The 25,676-nt window shown below is 42.0% G+C and overlaps 1 protein-coding gene across 6 annotated transcripts in view; it reads right to left on the bottom strand.

Moving 5' to 3' along the window:
* Positions 1–25,676, bottom strand: part of LOC121535458 (LIM domain-binding protein 2) — an 85,152-nt gene that overhangs the window by 41,310 nt on the left and 18,166 nt on the right. For all 6 annotated transcript variants that reach the window (XM_041842555.2, XM_041842564.2, XM_041842573.2 and 3 more), the window contains exon 2: positions 22,409–22,511. In XM_041842555.2, the coding sequence (XP_041698489.1) occupies positions 22,409–22,511 (103 nt within the window). The remainder of the gene's footprint in view (positions 1–22,408; positions 22,512–25,676) is intronic.

Below are 25,676 nucleotides of genomic sequence, written 5' to 3'. Positions count from 1 at the left end.
AAGTTTAGCCTTGTATTTTCTGTCATTTTGCTTCCTAAAACCCAAACAGTCAACTCATTATCAATTCCGAGAGAGCATCATGTTTTTTTAATTATTATTATTAACTTTTCTTAGGGGGTAGATCATCTTTAATATTGCAGCTAGATTGTGGCTTATATCATGTGTTTACAATCCGCTTCATTGCAGCTTTAAAATGTTGCATCAGCAATCAACACAGCCTTCAATGGTTGGTCGAAACCTTCAAATCTTTTCAAATCTTTTCACTGTGTAGGCATTCCTCCTGTGCTGTGAGCCAACCTAAGAATTTCATTATCTAAAACATATAATTTATTGATGGATGCAAAAAGAAACTCAACAATATATTGATGAAAGATGAATTTCCACAGTCATGGAAGACCTCTCTCTTTTGCCTCTCTCCATAAGCATATGGATTCTGCTTTTGATTGAATATAACCCTTAGTGTTTGGAGAGAGCAATTATTTTACTACTTCAGCTACGAACAGACAGAGCGGGAAGAGACACAGAGAGAGAGAGAGAGAGAGAGAGAGAGAGAGAGAGAGAGAGAGAGAGAGAGAGAGAGAGACGCATCTCCAGTCACCCTCATCCAACCCTCCGCCATGCCTGAATGCCGCCGGGGGTGGGGGGAAGAAGAGGAGGAGGAGGTGGAGGGGGAACTGGGGGGAGGAGGAGAAGGAGGAAGAAGAGGGGGAGGAGGAGGAGGGGGACTGGGGGAGGAGTAGAAGGAGGAAGAAGAGGAGGAGGAGGTAGAGGGGGACTGGGGGGAGGAGGAGAAGGAGGAAAAAGACAGGGAGGAGGAGGAGGGGGGACTTGGGGGAGGAGGAGAAGGAGGAAGAAGAGGGGGAGGAGGGGGGACTGGTGGGAGGAGGAGAAGAAGGAGGAAGAAGAGGGGGAGGAGGAGGGGGTATACATCCCCCTCATCCCCTGGAGGCCAGTCCTCCTCCCCTCTTCACCTCCATCCATAATTCAGGAGGGGCTGCTGGTGGCCAGGCCTCTCTCTCTTCTCCCCCAAACCCAGAACAGGGCCCCGTGGGGAGGCTAGAGCACGCACCGAGAGCCCCTTGGGCTAAAACCACCACAATCACCACAACCACCATCACTGCCTTAGTGCTTAGACTACCCCCAACACCAGCACAACTACGTCTTGTGTCAACACTCGTCCGCTTTAGCTTGGTCAAAGATCTGGATTAAGGTTTTATATTGAAATGCGTTGCTTTTAATAAAGCAGTGATTTAGATATGAGTGAACACATACAGTGCTTTTTAAAAAGAGCTTCTAGTTCATTTCCTCAATCTAACTAGAAATGTCACTAGAACTCAATGGCAGAAATGAAGGTGTAAGAATATGATTGGAACATGACCAGCTGAGTTGATGAAATGAGCAAAAATACAAATTTTGGTGAATGACACTGTTTATAAAAATCATTTAAGATTACTATTACATACAGTATTATTTAATAAATATTCAATTTATCACAGCAATCAGTTCAGTTCACTTTCCTCAAAGACATACCTTACTTGCTTTACGATCTATTCAAACACTACTGAGTCTCTGTTTCCCTTCTAAGTGTATTAACCACACTCATACACACATACAAACAAACAAACACGTGTGTGTGTGTGTGAGTGAGTCTCACTTATGCACACAAGCAGCATCTTGCCATCCAGCTGTGTTTCTTTAAACAACTCCACTTCTCCTGCGTGGCTTTCCTCTGGTGTCACTCTCAGGACAGTGGGGATTCGCCCCAGGTAGGTGATTGAAAGCCCAGCGGGACCGGGCGAGATGCTATCAGAGCATGTTTCAGATCCAGCCTGGATTATCAGAGGCCATGCTGAGAGCACAGAGTACCGGACATTACCATTGATTTGGCCACGCCGGGAGTCAAAGACAACGGGAGTGGAATGGGCCCAGTCAAATAGAGAGTGTGTGTGTGTGTGTGTGTGTGTGTGTGTGTGTGTGTGTGTGTGTGTGTGTGTGTGTGTGTGTGTGAGTAAGATGAAAAAGCGGCACATAAACATTTAATACCTTAAGTGAGGTCTTTCATAGACAGAGAGCGGGGCAGAGGAGTCTAATGCAGCGTTGATCCACTGTTTTTAGTATTGGATGATGTGTCTTGACTCATATGTATTATCTATAAAGATATGGATTTCTGTATGAATGAGTGTGTCTGTGCATGTGAGTGGGGGGGGTTGTAAGTGTGTGTGTGTGTGTGTGCGTGTGTGCGTGTTTGTGTGTGTGAGTGAGTGAGTGAGTGAGTGAGAGAGCATGTATGCATGTCCCAGTGTGTGTGTGTACGTATGTGATTATTCTGTGTATGTAATCCAGGTGGAATTCTTCTACTTTCCCCAGTGGAGATGAGAATCTTTTTTATCATTGATAATATTGAATCCTCTCTCCCCTTTCGCAGCGAGAGGCTTGTTGACTTTTCTGCACCGTTCAGAGTTTAAAAGTGCATGTTCCTCTTAATTTTTTTCATGACCCCCCCCACACACACATCCAAAGGAGGAAGCTCTGAAACCAGCAAACACAATTGCTTTGCAGTGGCAGTGCAATCGAGTAGGAGAGGGAGGGTCCTGCTGTTTGCGAAAGCTATTGTTTCCCAACTGGGAAGGGAAGCCTGGTTTGTTGGGTTTGTTTTTGTACGGGGCACAGAAAGTGGTGAGAAAGCAGGAAGATAAGAGACTTGCCCATCCTTTACGACAGCTGGTGCCCTCGGATAGGTCTCCCCCTTTTCCTGTTGCCCTGTGTTCAATGGTTCCCACCCTGATCTGATCATGACAACCTGGCTGAAAAGCTATGGACCACTCCCCAAGCTGAACAGACTGACTCAGACCTCAATCTGCTGCTATGTGTTGAGTGGTGTGTGCATCATTGTCTGAGTTTGCGTTGAAGTGAAATATGTCTATTGTACAAATTAGCAGTACACATAATGTTGACCCTAACCACGGATCTAGGATCAGTTTACCCAATCAGTTTGTAGTAGAAACTTCTATTTACTCCTCATTTCTTCAACAGACATTTTCTCCTACTCCTAATCTGTGACGCATGATACACTGTCATGCCCCCACACACCTACTCCCTCAGTTGAATTCAAAATCAATTCTAATATGTTTCACTGACATGAATGTTCAGGGTGGAATAATGCTGCCAAAGCAGTTGATAGTGGCATTCTCTCTCTCTTTCTCTCGCTACTCTCCCTCCCCTTACTCCTACTGCAACCCTTTATCCAAAGGATTCATTTATCTGTCTCATACACAGACAGACAGACAGACACGCACAAGCACACACACACACACACACACACACACACACACACACACACACACACACACACCTACTGCTTCTCTTTCTCCCTCTATCATTTTCTATCTCTCTCTGTCGCTTTGCCTCTGTGCCCAATCCGTCGTCGCCGTGGTTCCCAGGCTCGCGCGGCTGTCAATCAAATGGACCAGGCATCTCCGCGCTGCAGCTGAGCCAAGGCCACATCAACCCACCTGTCAATCACTCTGCTCAACGTCCCTTCTCCCCCTACCAATCCCCCTGTCCATCTCTTACTCAGATACCCCCCAACATCAGCATCGACACCCCTGACACAGCTCCCCCCAAAACCCTGTTTATCGCCCCCCCATATCAGCATCAACAGCCCCAAGCCCCTCGCCGCACACCCAAAACCCTGCTAATTTCTCAACCACTCCTTATCAAAATGAACCCCCTCATTCTCTCATGACCCCCCGCCATCAACACCCCACACCCGTGTAATAATACAATCTCTCCTCCTCCTTTGCTGTGGCATCAGAGGATTCTTCTCTCTTTCTGTCTGTTACAACATGGACACGACCTGTTATGACAGGATAATGACATGTTATGATGCCATTCCGATACATTATAACATTTATACAGTGAGGGAAAAAAGTATTTGATCCCCTGCTGATTTTGTACGTTTGCCCACTGACAAAGACATGATCAGTCTATAATTTTAATGGTAGGTTTATTTGAACAGTGAGAGACAGAATAACAACAAAAAAATCCAGAAAAACGCATGTCAAAAATGTTATGAATTGATTTGCATTTTAATGAGGGAAATAAGTATTTGACCCCTCTGCAAAACATGACTTAGTACTTGGTGGCAAAACCCTTGTTGGCAATCACAGAGGTCAGACGTTTCTTGCACACATCTCAGGAGGGATTTTGTTCCACTCCACTTTGCAGATCTTCTCCAAGTCATTAAGGTTTCGAGGCTGACGTTTGGCAACTCGAACCTTCAGCTCCCTCCACAGATTTTCTATGGGATTAAGGTCTGGAGACTGGCTAGGCCACTCCAGGACCTTAATGTGCTTCTTCTTGAGCCACTCCTTTGTTGCCTTGGCCGTGTGTTTTGGGTCATTGTCATGCTGGAATACCCATCCACGACCCATTTTCAATGCCCTGGCTGAGGGAAGGAGGTTCTCACCCAAGATTTGACGGTACATGGCCCCGTCCATCGTCCCTTTGATGCGGTGAAGTTGTCCTGTCCCCTTAGCAGAAAAACACCCCCAAAGCATAATGTTTCCACCTCCATGTTTGATGGTGGGGATGGTGTTCTTGGGGTCATAGGCAGCATTCCTCCTCCTTCAAACACGGCGAGTTGAGTTGATGCCAAAGAGCTCCATTTTGGTCTCATCTGACCACAACACTTTCACCCAGTTCTCCTCTGAATCATTCAGATGTTCATTGGCAAACTTCAGACTGCCCTGTATATGTGCTTTCTTGAGCAGGGGGACCTTGCGGGCGCTGCAGGATTTCAGTCCTTCACAGCGTAGTGTGTTACCAATTGTTTTCTTGGTGACTATGGTCCCAGCTGCCTTGAGATCATTGACAAGATCCTCCCGTGTAGTTCTGGGCTGATTCCTCACCGTTCTCATGATTATTGCAACTCCACAAGGTGAGATCTTGCATGGAGCCCCAGGCCGAGGGAGATTGACAGTTATTTTGTGTTTCTTCCATTTGCGAATAATCACACCAACTGTTGTCACCTTCTCACCAAGCTGCTTGGCGATGGTCTTGTAGCCCATTCCAGCCTTGTGTAGGTCTACAATCTTGTCCCTGACATCCTTGGAGAGCTCTTTGGTCTTGGCCATGGTGGACAGGTGTCTTTTGTGGACAGGTGTCTTTTATACAGGTAACAAACTAAGATTAGGAGCACTCCCTTTAAGAGTGTGCTCCTAATCTCAGCTCGTTACCTGTATAAAAGACACCTGGGAGCCAGAAATCTTTCTGATTGAGAGGGGGTCAAATACTTATTTCCCTCATTAAAATGTAAATCAATTTATAACATTTTTGACATGCGTTTTTCTGGATTTGTTTTGTTGTTATTCTGTCTCTCACTGTTCAAATAAACCTACCATTAAAATTATAGACTGATCATTTCTTTGTCAGTGGGCAAACGTACAAAATCAGCAGGGGATCAAATACTTTTTTTCCCTCACTGTATGTAGGCTATTCTAATTAAGCAATAAAGCACAAGGGGGCGTTGCGTCGTGCTTAAGAACAGCCCTTAGCTGTGGTATATTGGCCATATACCAAAAACCCCCGAGGTGCCTTATTGCTATTATAAACTGGTTACCAACGTAATTAGAGCAGTAAAAACAAATGTTTTATCATACCCGTGGTATACAGTCTGATATACCATGGCTGTCAGCCAATCAGCATTCAGGGCTCGAACCACCCAGTTTATAATTTGGATTATACAATATGATGGAATGCATAGTAAAGAGCTACTGTAAAGTCAGATGATGACATATTTTAAAAACATTTTCCATCTTTAAGCTGCTTACAGTGAGATTTTACTGCGATCTGATGTGAAAATACTTTTTAAGTAATGATTGCTGTGAGATTGCATCATGTTGTTGAACTTTCATCACGTCTTATATATTGCCTAAGAGAAATTGGGTGATTTTTAGGTCATGGGAAGGGAGCACCAATTCAGGAAGTGTACTGAAAATATACACACTGTATGGCAACAAAGGAAAACAACAAGACATCTACTAAACTATAAAAAGAATATTGTGGTAAAGGTGCATTCTCTAACATTTCTACAAACAAATATCTATGATACCATTGATCCAAGCAATCTTCATTCTGTATACATGCATGTTCATTTTCCTTATATGATTATATGATCCTTATACATAATACTTATTAGGAACATGTTATAACTAGTAATTCACTTGTAATCAATGTCCAATGTCACAATTGTGACAATCTATGCAAACAATACTAAAAGAAGCGTAATAAACCAGTTCATTAGCCAGGTATGAAAAAGTATATTCTTTCAGGGTGGAAGCTGGAATGAGAACGAGAGAGAGGAAAAAAAAACAAATGGTGGGGGGATGGGCAGGGAGAGGAGACGAGAGGAGAAAGAGGCAGAGGGAGAGGGCGAGAGAAAAAAAAATATATATATAGAGAGAGAGGACAAAGAGAGAGCAAGAGAGAAAGTAGAGCGAGCTGGGAGAGAGAGAGAGAGCAAGTAAGAGGGTGAGATAGAATGGAGAGAGAGACATACGCATCTCAAAAACATTGTATTCCTTTAAAAACCTACGCCATAATGAACAAATACATACTGCTAGAAGAAATGCTCTATAGAACCACCAATGCTATATAGAAGCACCCTTATTTTAAGCATTATAGGCTATAGGTTCAATACTGCATTCAACAACAGGCCAACCTAACTTGCTTATGAATGCTATACAAACAATTTGTCTCAGACCTGTCCTTCATTTGCAATAAATCAAATTCAAACACATTTTTGTGCCGAAATCAAATTCAACTTAATGTGCTCGTCTCACACCAAACAGAAACGACAAAACTTACTGATTACTGTTATTACCAGGAGATCAAACTCAACCATTTCTGTGTTTTGAGAGAATGCTTGAGGCTGAGATTGGCTAGAGTTGAAAGTAGGTGCCGTTTATACAGTGCAGTTCAGGTGATGATGGGCATTGTAGTCCAACATGGGAACAATAGACAGCCATCAACCATGGGAGCTACTTGTTGAACTACATATCAATTACACCTTACCAACACATTTATAAAGCATCTATTAAGCATTAGTAAAGCATACTAATGCATTAAGAAGTCTTGCATGAATGATGGTTCAGTCAGTGTTTGCAACGATCACAATAAGTATTTCAGTGTAAAGTAGTTAACCAGTCACAATTCCAATACATCATTTTACGTAAGACACATCATATACTGTATCTGCATGCACTGGTTTAGTGTACACTTCCACAATAGTCCCAAGACATTGAATACTGTATATCAGGGGTGGACCACAAAAGCAAAGAAACGATAGTCTCATTACCAGTATTTAAGTTTAATGCAGTTAACCAGTCACAATTCCAATACATTATTTTGCCGTAAAACACATCATATATCATATATCTACATGTACTTTAGTGTACACTTTCACAATTGGTTGTTATCAATAAAACGTCACAATAAGGTGCAGAGCATTCGCTGGGGGGTAAGGAGACTCGCAGCTCCTCTAAAACCATTGACAACTGTGTGCCGTTTTCAAGGGATTGTTAAAAAAATTATAACTATTTGGTTGTAATATCATCAGCTCTTTCAGAGCATAGTCAGAACTACAAATGTCTGATTATTCCATGCAAAACAGATGCGCACATTTAGCTCTATCATCAGAGTTATAAGCTACAGCAAGTAACTGCATGCTTTTCATGATCAGTAAACATCAATTGATCATGACATTTCAGATACGTGAGGGTAGCCTCATGATAGGCCTATCTCTCAATACAGGCCACCATTAATTGGATATTTGAGTGATATAAAATAAAAGTGAACTATACCTGGCGCGGGAGGGGATGGCTGCCGTTTTAAGGGCTCCTAACCAATTGTGCTATTTCTTGTGTTTATTTCGCAATGTTTGTAACTTATTTTGTACATAATGTTGCTGCTACCGTCTCTTACAAGAGCTTCTGGATATCAGAACAGCGATTACTTACCTCGAACCGGACGAAGATCGAGACTATCCTACAAACAGGACATTAAAAACTGTAATATCTTATGTTTCACTGAGTCATTGGCTGAACGACGACACAGATAATATACAGTTGACTGGGTTTTCCGTGCATCGGCAGGACAGAACAGCTACGTCCGGTAAGACGAGGGGTGGTGGTGTGTCTATTTGTCAATAACAGCTGGTGCGTGATGTCTAATATTAAGGAAGTCTCGAGGTATTGCTCGCCTGAGTAGAGTACCTCATGATAAGCTGTAGACCACACTATCTACCAAGAGAGTTTTAATCTATATTTTTCGTAGCCGTCTATTTACCACCACAAACCAATGCTAGCTCTAAGACCGCACTCAATGAGCTGTATAAGGCCATAAGCAAACAAGAAAATGCTCATCCAGAATTGGCGCTCCTAGTGGTCGGGGACTTTAATGCAGGCAAACTTAAATCCGTTTGACCTAATTTCTACCAGCATGTCTCATGTGCAACCAGAGGGAAAAAAACTCTAGACCACCTTTACTCCACACACAGAGACGAATACAAAGCTCTCCCTCGCCCTCCATTTGGCAAATCTGACCATAATTCTATCCTCCTAATTCCTGCTTACAAGCAAAACCTAAATCAGGAAGTACCAGTGACTCGCTCAATACAGAAGTGGTCAGATGATACGGATGCTACGCTACAGGACTGATTTTCTGGCACAGACTGGAATATGTTCTGGGATTCATCCCATGGCATTGAGAAGTATACCACCTCAGTCACCGGCTTCATCAATAAGTGCATCGACGACGTTGTCCCCACAGTGACCGTGCATATCCCAACCAGAAGCCATGGTTTACAGGCAACATCTGCACCAAGCTATAGGCTAGAGCTGCCACTTTCAAGGAGCAGGACACTAATCCGGACGCTTATAAGAAATCCTGCTATTCCCTCAGACGAACCATCAAACAGGCAAGCGTCAATACAGGACTAAGATTGAATCCTACGACACCGGCTCTGATGCTCGTCGGATGTGGCAGGACTTGCAAACTTTTACGGACTACAAAGGGAAATCCAGCCGCGAGCTGCCCAGTGATGCGAGCCTACCAGACGGGCTAAATGCCTTTTATGCTCACTTCGAGGCAAGCAACACTGAAGCATGCATGAGAGCACAAGCTGTTCTGGACGACTGTGTGATCACGCTCTCCGTAGCCGATTTCAACAAGATCTTTAAACAGGTCAACATTAACAAAGGCCGCGGGGCCAGATGGATTACCGGGACATGTACTCAGAGCATGCGTGGGTCAACTGGCAAGTGTCTTCACTGACATTTTCAACCTCTCCCTGACCAAGTCTGTAATACAGACATGTTTCAAGCAGACCACCATAGTCCCTGTGCAAAAGAATGCAAAGGTAACCTGCCTAAATGACTACCACCCCGTAGCACTCACGTCTGTAGCCATGAAGTGCTTTGAAAGGATGGTCATGGCTCACATCAACACCATCATCCCGGAAACCCTAGACCCACTCCAATTCGCATACCGCCCCAACAGATCCACAGATGACGCAACCTCAATTGCACTCCACACTGCACTTTCCCACCTGGACAAAAGGAACACCTACGGTTGAAGTCGGAAGTTTACATACACTTACAGTGGGGAAAAAAAGTATTTAGCCAGCCACCAATTGTGCAAGTTCTCCCACTTAAAAAGATGAGAGAGGCCTGTAATTTTCATCATAGGTACACGTCAACTATGACAGACAAAATGAGATTTTTTTTCTCCAGAAAATCACATTGTAGGATTTTTAATGAATTTATTTGCAAATTATGGTGGAAAATAAGTATTTGGTCAATAACAAAAGTTTCTCAATACTTTGTTATATACCCTTTGTTGGCAATGACACAGGTCAAACTTTTTCTGTAAGTCTTCACAAGGTTTTCACACACTGTTGCTGGTATTTTGGCCCATTCCTCCATGCAGATCTCCTCTAGAGCAGTGATGTTTTGGGGCTGTCGCTGGGCAACACGGACTTTCAACTCCCCTCCAAAGATTTTCTATGGGGTTGAGATCTGGAGACTGGCTAGGCCACTCCAGGACCTTGAAATGCTTCTTACGAAGCCACTCCTTCGTTGCCCGGGCGGTGTGTTTGGGATCATTGTCATGCTGAAAGACCCAGCTACGTTTCATCTTCAATGCTCTTGCTGATGGAAGGAGGTTTTCACTCAAAATCTCACGATACATGGCCCCATTCATTCTTTCCTTTACACGGATCAGTCGTCCTGGTCCCTTTGCAGAAAAACAGCCCCAAAGCATGATGTTTCCACCCCCATGCTTCACAGTAGGTATGGTGTTCTTTGGATGCAACTCAGCATTCTTTGTCCTCCAAATACGACCAGTTGAGTTTTTACCAAAAAGTTGAAACCAAATATTTTGGTTTCATCTGACCATATGACATTCTCCCACTCCTCTTCTGGATCATCCAAATGCACTCTAGCAAACTTCAGATGGGCCTGGACATGTACTGGCTTAAGCAGGGGGACACGTCTGGCACTGCAGGATTTGAGTCCCTGGCGGCGTAGTGTGTTACTGATGGTAGGCTTTGTTACTTTGGTCCCAGCTCTCTGCAGGTCATTCACTAGGTCCCCCCGTGTGGTTCTGGGATTTTTGCTCACCGTTCTTGTGATCATTTTGACCCCACGGGGTGAGATCTTGCGTGGAGCCCCAGATCGAGGGAGATTATCAGTGGTCTTGTATGTCTTCCATTTCCTAATAATTGCTCCCACAGTTGATTTCTTCAAACCAAGCTGCTTACCTATTGCAGATTCAGTCTTCCCAGCCTGGTGCAGGTCTACAATTTTGTTTCTGGTGTCCTTTGACAGCTCTTTGGTCTTGGCCATAGTGGAGTTTGGAGTGTGACTGTTTGAGGTTGTGGACAGGTGTCTTTTATACTGATAACAAGTTCAAACAGGTGCCATTAATACAGGCAACGAGTGGAGGACAGAGGAGGCTCTTAAAGAAGAAGTTACAGGTCTGTGAGAGCCAGAAATCTTGCTTGTTTGTAGGTGACCAAATACTTATTTTCCACCATAATTTGCAAATAAATTCATTAAAAATCCTACAATGTGATTTTCTGAAAAAAAAATTCTCATTTTCTCTGTCATAGTTGACGTGTACCTATGATGAAAATTACAGGCCTCTCTCATCGTTTTAAGTGGGAGAACTTGCACAATTGGTGGCTGACTAAATAATTTTTTTCCCCACTGTAGGTTGGAGTAATTAAAACTCATTTTTCAACCACTCCACACATTTCTTGTTAACAAATTATAGTTTTGGTAGTCGGTTAGGACATCTACTTTGTGCATGACACAATACATTTTTCCAACAATTTTTTACAGACAGACTATTTCACTTAGAATTCACTGTATCACAATTCTAGTGGGTCAGATGTTTACATACACTAAGTTGACTGTGCCTTTAAACAGCTTGGAAAATTCCAGAAAATTATGTCATGGCGTTAGGAGCTTCTGATGGGCTAATTGACATCATTTGAGTCAATTGGAGGTGTACCTGTGGATGTATTTCAAGGCCTACCTTCAAACTCAGTGCCTATTTGCTTGACATCATGAGAAAATCAAAAGAAATCAGCCAAGACCTCAGAAACAAAAATGTAGACCTCCACAAGTCTGGTTCATCCTTGGGAGCAATTTCCAAACGCCTGAAGGTACCACGTTCATCTGTACAAACAATAGTACGTAAATATAAACACCATGGGACCACGCAGCCATCATACTGCTCAGGAAGGAGACGCATTCGGTCTCCTAGAGATGAATGTACTTTGGTGCGAAAAGTGCAAATCAATCCCAGAACAACAGCAAAGGACCTTGTGAAGATGCTGGAGGAAACAGGTACAAAAGTATCTATATCCACAGTAAAACGAGTCCTATATCGACATAACCTGAAAGGCCGCTCAGCAAGGAGGAAGCCACTGCTCCAAAACCGCCATAAAAAAGCCAGACTACGGTTTGCAACTGCACATGGGGACAAAGATTGTACTTTTTGGAGAAATGTCCTCTGGTCTGATGAAACAAAAATGGAACTGTTTGGCCATAATGACCATCGTTATGTTTGGAGGAAAAAGGGGGCTGCTTGCAAGCCGAAGAAAACCATCCCAACCGTGAAGCACGGGGGTGGCAGCATCATGCTGTGGGGGTGCTTTGCTGCAGGAGGGACTGATGCACTTCACATAATAGATGGCATCATGAGGAAGGAAAGTTATGTGGAAATATTGAAGCAACATCTCAACACATCAGTCAGGAAGTTATAACTTGGTCGCAAATGGGTCTTCCAAATGGACAATGACCCCAAGCATACTTCCAGAGTTGTGGCAAAATGGCTTAAGGACAACAAAGTCAAGGTATTGGAGTGGCCAACACAAAGCCCTGACCTCAATCCTATAGAAAATGTGTGGGCAGAACTGAAAAAGTGTGTGCGAGCAAGGAGGCCTACAAACCTGACTCAGTTACACCAACTCTGTCAGGAGGAATGGGCCAAAATTCACCCAACTTATTGTGGGAAGCTTGTGGAAGGCTACCCGAAACATTTGACCCAAGTTAAACAATTTAAAGGCAATGCTACCAAACACTAATTGAGTGTATGTAAACTTCTGACCCACTGGGAATGTGATGAAAGAAATAAAAGCTTAAATAAATCATTCTCTCTACTATTATTCTGACATTTCACATTGTTAAAATAAAGTGGTGATCCTAACTGACAGGGAATATTTACTAGGATTAAATGTCAGGAATTGTGAAAAACAGAGTTTAAATGTATTTGGCTAAGGTGTATGTAAACTTCCGACTTCAACTGTATGTGAGAATGCTGTTCATTGACTACAGCTCAGCGTTCAACACCATAGTGCCCACAAAGCTCATCACTAAGCTAAGCACCCTGGGACTAAACACCTCCCTCTGCAATTGGATCCTGGACTTCCTGATGGGCCACGCCCCGGGTGGTAAGGGTAGGCAACAACTGGCACGCTGAACTGCAACACGGGGGCCCCTCAGGGATGCGTGCCTCCTGTACTCCCTGTTCACCAACGACTGCGTGGCCAAGCACGACTCCAACACCATCAATAAGTTTGCTGATGACACAACAGTGGTAGGCCTGATCACAGACAACGATGAGACAGCATATAGGGAGGAGGTCAGAGACCTAGCAGTGTGGTGCCAGGACAACAACCTCTCCCTCAACATGTGCAAGACAAAGGAACTGATCGTGGACTACAGGAAAAGGAGGGCCGAACACACCCTCATTCACATCGACATGGTTGTAGTGGAGCGGGTCGAGAGTTTCAAGTTCCTTGGTGTCCACATCACTAACAAACTATCATGGTCCAAAGACACCAAGACTGTTGTGAAGAGGGCACGACAACGCCTTTTCCCCCTCAGGAGACTGAAAAGATTTGGCATGGGTCCCCAGATCCTCAAAAAGTTCTACAGTTGCACCCTCGAGAGCATCCTGACCGGTTGCATCACCGCCTGGTATGGCAACTGCTCGGCATCCAACCGTAAGGTTCTACAGAGGGTAGTGAGTACGGCCCATTACATCACTGGGGCCAAGCTTCCATCCAGGACCTATATACTAGGCGGTGTCAGATGAAGGCTCAAAAAATTGTCAAAGACTCCAGTCACCCAAGTCATAGACTGTTCTCTCTGCTACCGCACGGAAAGCGGTACCGGAGCGCCAAGTCTAGGTCCAAAAGGCTCCTTAACAGCTACTACCCCCAAGCCATAAGACTGCTGAACAATTAATCAAATGGGCACCCATACTATTTGCATTGACACTCCCCACTTTGTTTTTACACTGCTGCTACTCACTGTTTATTGTCTATGCATAGTCACTTTACCCTTACCTACATGTACAAATGACCTCGACTAACCTGTGCCCCCCCACATTGACTCGGTACCGGTACTTCCTGTATATAGTCTCGTTATTTGTATTTTATTGTGTTATTTCTAAAATGTAACTACGTTTTATTTTTTTAGTATAGTTTATTTAGTAAATATTTTCTACTATTTAACTCTATTTTCTTAAAACTGCATTGTTGGTTAAGGGCTTGTAAGTAAGCATTTCACGGTAAGGTCTACACCTGTTGAATTCGGCGCATACACCTGTTGTATTCGGCGCATGTAACAAATAAAATGTGATTTGATTGGATTTGAACTGACAAGTATGAGTGGTTTAGGTTAATTTCCCATCCTTTGTGGGCTCTGCATGTCAAGCAGCAGAAGGGTACAATTGCCAATGTACTGATAGCTGATAATGTTTACTTTGCAAGCTACTGGTAGAAACTTTGTACAGTTGGCTGCACATAGTAAGTAGACCTAATGTACTTTTTTTCTCCAACCAATGTAGGCCTACCTAGCAAAGTTAGCTAACATTATCCTCTTTTCAACATTGTTTTTAAGAGTGTTTAATCGCGATTGCTGCTGACAGACATGATAGGCTACATTGATTGATGAACCACATTAAATTGGCTAGCTAGCTAATAAATCACATCAATATGGCTAGTTAACCAGCTAACTTTCAGGGGATAAACTAGATGGCTATATCCAAATATTGTTTGATTTGCTTGCCTTCTATAGTGGTGTTGACAGTAGTCCGACTGACCATTTTATCAGGAAGAGGACTTGCCGATGCAAGCTCTTTCCAAAAGCCTAATCGCTGATGAAGCAAGCTAAATGACACATGGATCTGGAATAGGTTACCCTCACGTATCTGAAAATACATGATCAATTTATGTTTACTGATCATGAAAAGAATGCAGTTACTTGTGGTAGCATGCAGTTACTTGTGGTCCTCTGTAGCTCAGCTGGTAGAGCACGGTGCTTGTAACGCCAAGGTAGTGGGTTCGATCCCCGGGAACACCCATACACAAAAATGTATGCACGCATGACTGTAAGTAGCTTTGGATAAAAGCGTCTGCTAAATGGCATATTATTTTATTATTATTATTATTATTATACTTGCTGTATAACTCCGATGATAGAGCTAAATGTGGAATCATCTGAAATATTTAGTACTGACTATGCTCTTCAAGAGGTGATGATATTAAAACCAAATAGTTATAACCTTTATTGGTCCCACTTTAAATGAAGTGAAGCTTATTAAGGCTTCCTGAAGCCTTCATAATGCCTTCATAAGCACTGCATAAATATGTTACATAGCATTGATAACCGTATGCCATGCATTATAAAGGGTTCATAAATGTGGCATAACTTTGTGACATAATCACCAATGTCAAATATGACATAACCCAATATGTATATATAATATAAACATGTGCTTTATAAAGGGTGACATGTTGTGCTGAAGGATGGTACACACTCTAAAGTGAAGTCATGTTAGTCACACTAAACCTAATCTCGTTCCCAAACACTTCAGCCCAGATGTGCAGAAGGTCTGGTGGACCAATGCATCAAACCTTCATTACTTAGGGTTAGGTTTAAAATCAAATTTTAAGAAGATAAACTGTGGAAATAGGCAGGGTTTAGCCATAATTAAGACTTTGTGGCTGTCCTTCATAAATCAGCAGAAAGTTAATAACCTATTTATTTACACTTTATGTAGTGTCCTGTAACACTTCGTTTGAAGTGAGACACCTTCGGTCATTCATAACACATCCATAAAGACTCTATATCGCATGACACTATACTTACTTTAAAGTCAGATACCTTTAGTCATTCATAACACATAGAAAAAGGCTTAATGATGCAAAAACAAATGTATTAACACTTAGGGAATTATCACTAACAGCTAAAACAAATAAACATTAAAGACATGTTTAAACCATATATTTCCTTTTATTTTTACATTTTTAAAAGAATACAAATACATTAAGTTTCAAAAAGTCCAACAATGAAATGACATTGAACATTACACAGGGCTGTGAATAGTGTAGCTTGTCCCTGAGCTGGCGGATGACTAGTTCTTGCCTCTCTGCTTGCTGGAGGTACTACATGTTGGTTCCAACCTTAAAAGTAACAACAAAGACATTTTGCAGGTCTGTTAGGAAATGCCTTTGTCACACCATCTGCATAAGGACATTTCTGTGCTGAGCCAGAAATAATCAAAATGTGGAGATGGGAAACTCCATTCAATTTGTATTATTATATTCCTCTTTCATTTACAAATCTCATGACTTGACTATGAGAGGTGGCTGTATCTAAGGGGAGTTTTATTTGGCTGAGCCTGCTAGCTAGATAAATGTCGTTAGCTAGCTAGCTAGCAATTGCTGTGAAGTCACCAAAATTATTTCAAATAATGATTGAGGTAGCTATGTAATCTAACTCAACACTTAACTACTACAAACTAATAAATATTACAATAATTAAAGGTTAACTTACTCGTTTTTCGCTGTCCAGTGGCACCACAAGTGGGCATTTGATGTGTGAACTCATCACATGTGAGCTTCACTGAAACACTGCTAACCAAACAACAGTGCAGGGCTTTAGTGATGCACAGGTTGACTCATAAAAACCCGCAAGTCCCAGCAGTTATATCAGTGGTGCAGAGGGGTTTAGGGTCATTAAATATTGTGTGGCTGAAGGGCTGGTGGGTGGTGGGCAGGTGGAATAAAGAGAAACAATACCTTTATCCATGAATGTATAATTATTGTGCAATTTATATAGGCTACATTTAGGTTTTTCTTTCATTATTTTAGGCTATCTGGTTTTAGTGCATAAGTCTAAACTTCAGGGCTTAACTGTATGAGCGCCAAATAGCCTACACAGCCAATCGCCAAATAATGCTTTTGGGAACAGGCAGAAAAAGTTAACGTCAATTCACAGAGGCAAAATTCAATAAGACAAAAGTTGTGAAAGGAGAGTTGAAAATAAAGAGAAGGGAGGGCCATAAAAGTAATGTTTGCAAAAGATTTGGTGAAGTGGTGAAAGAGGATGTGTTATGGTGAGGCGCTATACAAATTCGACAGTCACAAGAGGGAGCTTCAAATAGGCCTATGTCATGTCAAGGGAACTGAAGCCTACTGTTTAGATGGGTTAAATGGAAACTGAAATCTGGGCATTGACTAACCAGAATAACCTACTGTTTTTCGGCAAACTCCAAAGTACTCTGATAATACTAGTTCCGTGCGAATCGACATCCCCTGTGGAGAAATGTCTGAGTTTGACAGGTATTGCTCGCAGTTTGAGCATGAAAACAATAACTGATTTGATAAATTGAACGAAGTTCCGCTCATAGCCTATATATGAGGAGCCTACATGTATCAACTATCACAGTGAATGCTTTTGTTAATACGTTTTGTGAATTGAACATCGCCAACATATTGCGCCTATTTAATGCAACCCTTTCTGTTAATTGATCGCAAAGCAGCATACAACAGAGCTAAACATTTGGAACAAGTTCACTTTCTCATCCATAGCCTAAAAACGCATATCAAGTGCAAGTTAGCTGTTTAGCTCACTTCTGAAGGCTGGGGGGCATTTAGGACGTCTTCTACTGCGGATCGCTAAAATATCCTAATGATTATGATCACACTTCCTCAATTCAAATATTATGGCGACACTGTACCAAAGATGGTTTGGTATGGTTTAGACATTTGGGAACCAAGCTCGAGTTATCAGTGTAGCCTGTTATCGCCTGGACATGTTGAAATAGCTTCACGCCTAGAAAAGAAACTCCAGGCTTCCATCAGAACTGTCAAATTAGAGAAAAAAAGAAAGAACATTCTCTAGTTATACTAGTCCCGTGCGAATAGGGCTATAGCCTTAATAATAACTCCTGCAGAATTAAGCATTTCTTGCAGTAAAATGATACACCAAATGTAGGCTAAATTTGGACTAGGGAACAGGAGTGGAGAAATATGATTTCTTTCTTACATTTACGTCATTTAGCAGACACTCTTATCCAGAGCGACTTACAGTTAGTGAATGCATACATGTTTTTTGTTTTTGTTTTCATACAGGCCCCCCATGGGAAACGAACCCACATCCCTGCCGGCCAAACCCTCCCCTACCTTGGACGACGCTGGACCAATTATGCGCCGCCCATGGGTCTCACGGTCGCCGGCCAGAGCCTAGACTCGAACCAGGATCTCTAGTGGCACAGCTAGCACTGCGATGCAGTGCCTTAGACCGCTGCGCCACTCGGGAGTACAGACCCCTGCGCCACTCGGGAGTACATTTCTTTCTGCATCTTGAGAGAATGCAATGCTCAGTTAGATACCGTCTGTTGAGGTGCTGTCTTTATAAAAGCATCATACAAGCTGATAGTATTTCAGCCACATAAAATATGCATCGAAGCCGAACTGAAATCAGAAACACTTTGGGTCGTTTTCACAGCTTTCTTTTTCCTTACAACTGATGGCACAACTGATGTCATTTTGCACAGAACATTTTTCCCGTATTTTTACTTTTTTGCGTTATTGTATTTTCTCCCCTCTCCCTAAACTTTGGTTCGCGAAAGATGTCAACAAGATTAAATAATTAATTATATCGATCGATTACATTATTCTTTTAAGCAAGGGTATATTTAGTCTTCTAAGGCAACATATAGGCTAATGACAAAAGAGAAGCTACATGTATCTAATTTAGACAAGTCGACTAACAAATAGCCTACCAAAATGTCGGAAATTATAAACAGAAACATATCTAAATCAGGCACACAAAAAGTCCTGCACCCCCTGTCAAAAAATCGTTCTGCAGTCTTTGACTTTAGCCTTTAGCACATCTTCTATATTTGCGGGTAAGGGTTGGGTGCGGGCCTCAGATTTTCACTTTATCACCTGCACCACTACAGTCATCCCCTGATGTGGTTTTGTGAACACAGAAAATCGAATTTTGTTGTTTTCTTTTTAAAAAGTGTATAAAAAAACTTGGGGAAATCCGAAACATTAAAAAACTAAACTGAGAAAACTGAATTTGGGGAAAAAAAACTGATTTAGGCAAAACATGTCAACTTATTTTAAAGGCCCTACCAAAGTATTTTTCTCTGCATGACTGCACTTTAGACTGTGTGTCATCCTGCAGCACAACATTTTGGGGAAAGTTGAGGTCAGGTCCAATATTGGCTATGCACCCAAGATCCCTTATTGATGTCACTTGTTAAATCCACTTCAATCAGTGTAGATGAAGGGGAGGAGACAGGTTAGACATGGATTGTGTATGTGTGCCATTCAGAGGGTGAATGGGAAAGACAAAATATTTAAGTGCCTTTGAACGGGGTCTGGTAGTAGGTGCCAGGCGCACCGGTTTGAGTGTGTCAAGAACTGCAATGCAGCTGGGTTTTTCACACTCAACAGTTTCCCCTGTGTATCAAGAATGGTCCACCACCCAAAGGACATCCAACCAACTTGACACAACTATGGGAACAATTGAAGTTAACATGAGCCAGCATCCCTGTGGAACTCTTTCGACACCTTGTAGAGTCCATGCCCCAACAAATTGAAGCTGTTCTGATGGCAAAAGGGGGTGCAACTCAATATTAGGAAGGTGTTCCTAATGTTTCGAGAACTCATTGTATACAATTTAGCAGACAGATTAATTCACCTTTCAGCAGGACAATAACCTAAAACACAAGGCCAAATCTACACTGGAGTTGCTTACCAAGAAGACAGTGAATGTTCCTGAGTGGCAAGTTACAGTTTTGACTTAAATCTACTTGAAAATCTATGGCAAGACCTGAAAATGGTTGTCTAGAAATGATCAACAAAAATTGGTTGTTGATCATTTTTGACAACCATTTTCAGGTCTTGCCAGAGCTTGAAGAATTTTGAAAAGAATAATGGGCAAATGTTGCACAATCCAGGTGTGGAAAGCTCTTAGAGACTTACCCAGAAAGACTCAGATCTGTAGCTGAGAATAGCTGACAAAGGTGCTTTTACAAAGTATTGACTCAGGGATGTGAATACTTATGTAAATGGGATATTTCTGTACTTCATTTTCAATAAATTTGCAACAATTTTTAAAAGCATGTTTTCACTGTCATTATAAGGTATTGTGCGTAGATGGGTGAGAAAAAAATATATTTAATCCATTTTGAATTCAGTCTGTAATAAAACAAAATGTGGAATGAGTCAAGGGGTATGAATACTTTCTGAAGGCAGTGTATGTGTGTGTATTTGTCAGTCTGAAAACCTGCAATGAGAATGTTTCTGACTGGCGGTGAGTCACCATTGTCATGGCGTTAAGCTGTCCGTTCCCAAGGAACCAGGTTACCATCTCTACACTGAGGAGATTTTCTATTTTTATATTTGAAAAGAAAAAGGCTGTGCACACACACACACACACACACACACATGCACATACACATACAATCTCTAGGTTGAGTTACACACATGTATTTGTACATGGCAAAATATTTCAAACCAACAGTAAACATACATGACAATATCTATGCTCGTCTGATATTCAATGAGGTGACGCTATCAAAAGGCAGCCTATGTAGCCTATGCAGATGAGCATAAATGACAATACTGCAAACCCCACTAGCAACTACCCATGTGATATGATATGGCGTGATCTACTGTAAATGCAACATGTCTGTGAATTTGTGTGTCATTGTAAACTGTCTTTCTACATAGAATACCAATCTGAAATGAAATGGTTATCAAAATTGAACCGGTCTTGATAATACTCTAGGGATGATGTCAAAAGCATGTTGTTACTCAAACACATTTCTGAAGCGTGTACAAGTTAACCTTTTTAAGTCCTTTTAGAAATGGTTGAATGAATTTGGTTGATTTGGAATTTAAGTTTGTATTGTATTTAGTTTATATTGTGTTGTATTTTATATTCTGTTTATTGAAATGTGTCCACTTGAGTTGGTGTAATGTATTGTATGTCTAAAAACAAGCTTAGTCCTGAATTAAACTAAACATATTTACACTTTGTAACCCACAACGTTCCATGGTTCCTTGAGATTCGTATAGGCTGTGTGCTCCGCCCCGGTCACTCCCTAGCTATGTGGGGTGAAGTTTTCCCTAGGTACAGATCTAGGATCAGCTTCCCCTCCCCAAATCTAACCTTAACCATTAGTGTTGAAAATGCAAAACTGACCACACTAACTTCACCCTACACCCTCCCTAGCCACACATATAGTCACTTTGACTTGACTGCACGTTGTGATCAGAAATGTTTGTAACTTGTAACTAGGAAACTGTTTATAGTCTAAAAGCCTAGTTTTCTCAACTCCAAGTGAGAACATTCTGAATGACTTGTTTAAGGGATATTGTATTGATTGTCAAGATATAGTATATTTCCTCTGTGGACTATTGCTTCTACTGCAAGTTTGGAAGGCTAATTCTTACTTTCTAAGGCCTATGTTTTCCTTCTGTGGAAAACAGAGTAACAACTGAACAGGTAAAATCAATCCTTATTTAATTTCTTGTGGCTGGATAATTTGGAGTTTAAATGAAGTTAAGTGTAGGCCTAAAGTGTAAGGTTACGACAGAAAAAGGCATGACAGCAGAGAGGTATCTTCTGAATCAGGTTTGAGGAGTTAGAGAGGTAACTTTGGTCAACTCTGAGTTCAACTCGGGATAACCAGTCATAGGAATGTGGCTCACCTTTTAGCCAGGTACGAATCATTCAGAACTAACCTGAGGGATATTCTACAAAGCCAGCTAGATCTACTCAGAGTTTTCTAAAGCTAATCAACTTCAGTTAGCTTCACATTCCAGCTCAGGCTTCATCCGTACTACGACAGTGGATATTGCTCGTCCGCCTGCCACTAACTCTAGCAGGCTTGTAACTGCGCATGCATGTCGCACATGGCTAGTTGACTGCCGAACTCTTCATTGATACAATGCTGAAACATCAATCCATGGGCGAGTCAGTGCCATATTTTCTTTTGTGCCGAAAATCAAAACGGAAGAAAAGTTATCTTACAAATTCTGCAGGCTATGGTGTAAAATAGGCTTTTAGAAGTGGCGTCTTTATTTGATAACTTATCGTTAATGCCGTCTTTTGTGTGCTTATCAATGCATGAGCACCTTTTTTCCCCACTCCTATCAATAAAATAATTGTATCATGATAATAATAATAATTGTATTTGTCATACAAAAGTTTTACTGTGCATTCTGTCATTACTAAATAATGTGATATGTATTTTACAATTTCACTATGTTTTAACTCAAAAAATATATATATATATTTATCAGTCTTCTTCCTCAAATAAAGGTGATGATGATGCAATTTTAACATCCACCATCATAGTATGAATGAAGCCTGAGCTGGAATGTGAAGCAAACTGAAGCTGGTTAGCTTTAGAAAACTCTGAGTAGATCTAGCTTGCTTCGTAGGATACCCCTCAGGTAGGCTGTGAGCTACTGAACACAGGACAGCTTGGTAAACCAGGGGAATTGAAGGTAGTGTAGTCTTACTGTATCTCTTTGGTCCATCCTCCAGACAGAAGGAGAGGGTCAGGGTGGCGTCCTCCTCAAAGAACTCTGTGGCAAACGCATCCCACCACAGACTGTCACTCTCCTGAATGAGAGAGAGAGAGCGAGTAGAAAGTTGATCAATAATTCAAATAGTTCTAATATTATCATATTATTTGCTTTGCTGCACAGAACATATTTTATCAAAACAACAGATTGCAGACTATTTAGGCATTCCAACAATCTCATTGCTCCATGATAAGTACAAAAACGTCCATTTTTACATCCGACAACAAACATATGTCACGCATCAACCCAGGACATCCGCCACTCTACACAACATCATGATATTGAAATCACTTTGCAAATACTAACAGGCAAAATGTTGCACCCTTTCACCTGCCACTCTGGGGAACATGACACTGTCATTTACCCGATAATGTACCTTAACCGGGGACAATCCCAGCGTGACAAGTGATGTTGATTTCACCTGACATGTTATGACAGACCGAGAGGCTTTCATTCGTCGCTCCACCGTGGGATCGCTAGACCCTCCCAGATGTTTACAATTATCCATGTCAACATCGCCTAGTGTCAAGTCCAATAAGTGCTGACCCCAAGGAACTCAGAGAAGGGACTTAATGTGCTTCATATCTGCAGGTCTGGGGCTAGGTGTGTGTGTGTGTGTGTCTGTGATATAAGGAGGGTTAGGTGGGAAGGGAGTGGAGGAGGGAGGGGACTAGACTACCTGCAGTTCATTTAGGAGGTGAATGACCTGGGAAGAGAGCATTCGCTGTTTAAGTAGCATCAAAATCCCTGGATTAGATACTGGTGATAAACCTAGTGATAGGTCTATGATAATGTACTTTAAGGGCTGGGATTCAATCAATTGCACATTGAGGTAAACTGTACTGCTGGTTCATTGAGAATGTTTACGTTGTATCGGACGTGTTAACCATTATATAAGCAACACAACCTAAGCTGATCCTGGTGCAGATATTGTCATACTAGAAGTGCGGTTTCCCCTATGAAAAATTATGCACTAATCTGCCAATTTCAGATCAAATCTAAATGTATTGGTCTTGTACACAGTTTAGCAGATGTTATAGCGGGTGAAGTGAAATGCTTGTGTTACTAGCTCCTAACAATGCAGTAAAATGTCAAACAAGTACACAAATAATAAAAAAATTATAATAATCTTGAAATGCCGGAACGACATTGGAGTACTGGATTAGCAGTAATCCAAATGCAATCTATACCTATATACACCAGATGAATTTACACAAGATATACTAAGACTGATATGTACAGCAGTAGATATATTAGAGTGAGCTATGTCAAGAATCCAGTATATAAATAAGTATGCAGTGTTTACAAACAATGTAACTAAAATGCAATGTACAATTTCCGCACGGTCACATATTTGCACCACCACTGCCCAAATTTGACCCAGATACCCCCACTACTGCACCATCATTGCATTTTATCAGCACACATCAAAAGCTGAATGAGTCATGAACTGGGACTGTTGGCAGTGATTATTAACTCAACAGGAGTCCCTGCATTGTGTGTGTGACTGGGCTAGTGCCAGGCAACTGGCAGTGGATGGACTCCGTCAGGGGACAGGAGGACACCCATTGGGCACAGACGTCAGTTCAACGTCTAGTTTTGATTTGCATTTAGTTTGGTTGTAAACGAACATGAATTCAACATGAAACCCCCCCCCAAAATTACAATTTCATTGGATTTAGGTTGATTCAATGTCATCGCATTGATTTTTTTCTGTTGAAATGACGTGGGATTCAACCAGTTTTTGCCCAGTGGGCAGGGTGGTATGGTGGTGGGATAGAGGGGAGAAGCGGAACTTTTCTGGGGCATGGATGCCTAGCGCAGCAGCGTTCCCCAAGTGGATAATCAACAACAATGGTCACACACGCGACTGACGAGGCCTCCACTGGGAAAGCACTGAATGAGCTGGTTGAGAAGTGTGTGTGCATGTGTGAGGAGTGTGTGTACGTGAGAGTGCGAGAGAAAGAGAGAGAGAGAGAGAGAGAGAGAGAGAGAGAGAGAGAGAGAGAGAGAGAGAGACAGACAGACAGACAGACAGACAGACAGACAGACAGACATGACAGACAGACAGACAGACAGACAGACAGACAGACAGACAGACAGACAGACAGACAGACAGACAGACAGACAGACAGACAGACAGATTGCATGAATAAGTGTTTATCTGCATGGCTGTCTATATCTTTGCGCATGTCTTTTCTTGTCTTTTTATGTGTGTGTGTAAGTGTGTGAGTACATGCATGTGTGTGTGTGTGTGAGACATTCTGATTAGTCACACTCAGCAGGCTGAATGACCTCAGCAGATAATCCTGTCCTGTGAGGGGCCTCCAGGGAGTGACAGTAAAGCCAAGGTTCAACAAGGCACTCTCTTTCCCCCTCCTCTCTTTCCCTCTTTCTCTCTCTCTCTCTCTCCCTCTCTCTTTCCCTCTTTCTCTCTTTCTCTCTCTCTCTCCCGCTCTTCTCTCTCTCTCTCTCTCTCGCTCTCTCTCTCTCTCTCTCTCTCTCTCTCTCTCTCTCTCTCTCACACACACACTCTCTCTCTTTTTCCCTCTCTCTCTTCACTTCCTCTCTCTCCTTCTGTCTCGCTCCCTCTCTCGCTTTCCATCTCTCTCTCTCCACGACAAGCCTCTCCATTCAATAACACTTTCAGTATGGTCAGCTGCTTTAACTTGAACTTTATTGCCATTCAACAACGTTTATGGTTTTCGTGTTGTAAAGGGCTAAACATTGTATCACATTTCCATATACATACATAGAAGGTAAATATTTTGTTAGTAGTAAAATGAGGTAGGAGTAGAACACATTGACAATGTTTTCCTCTTGTGTGTCGATTAAAGGCATTACTTAGTCTGTCTACATAACTTTTTTGTTTTGTCAAATAACAGGTGAGAGGATTTAATACATGTCAGATGTCCTATTCCATATAAACTTGTGGGATTACTGGTGGAAACATCCCTTCAACATCCCCTTACATAAGCTCCTGCTACTTTACAGAATGAATTTCTATGTTAGTGATTCAGTTTCGACTCAATATGTTCCATTCAGGAGGTCCATTGACATTTTGCTCTGGCATTCAACCATACAAACAGGGCCTCTGTTTCAAAAAAGAGCAGAGTTGAGAATGAGATACAGAACAGTGGTCTATCTTTGACCTTCGGCTGACGCTTACATCACAGTAAGTACTGTACATTATGTGCACGGC

Source organism: Coregonus clupeaformis, chromosome 2, assembly GCF_020615455.1.
Source record: "Coregonus clupeaformis isolate EN_2021a chromosome 2, ASM2061545v1, whole genome shotgun sequence".
Taxonomy (NCBI): domain Eukaryota; kingdom Metazoa; phylum Chordata; class Actinopteri; order Salmoniformes; family Salmonidae; genus Coregonus; species Coregonus clupeaformis.
The sequence above is the reverse complement of the archived record's forward strand: the minus strand, read 5'-3'. Positions and strand labels throughout refer to the sequence as shown.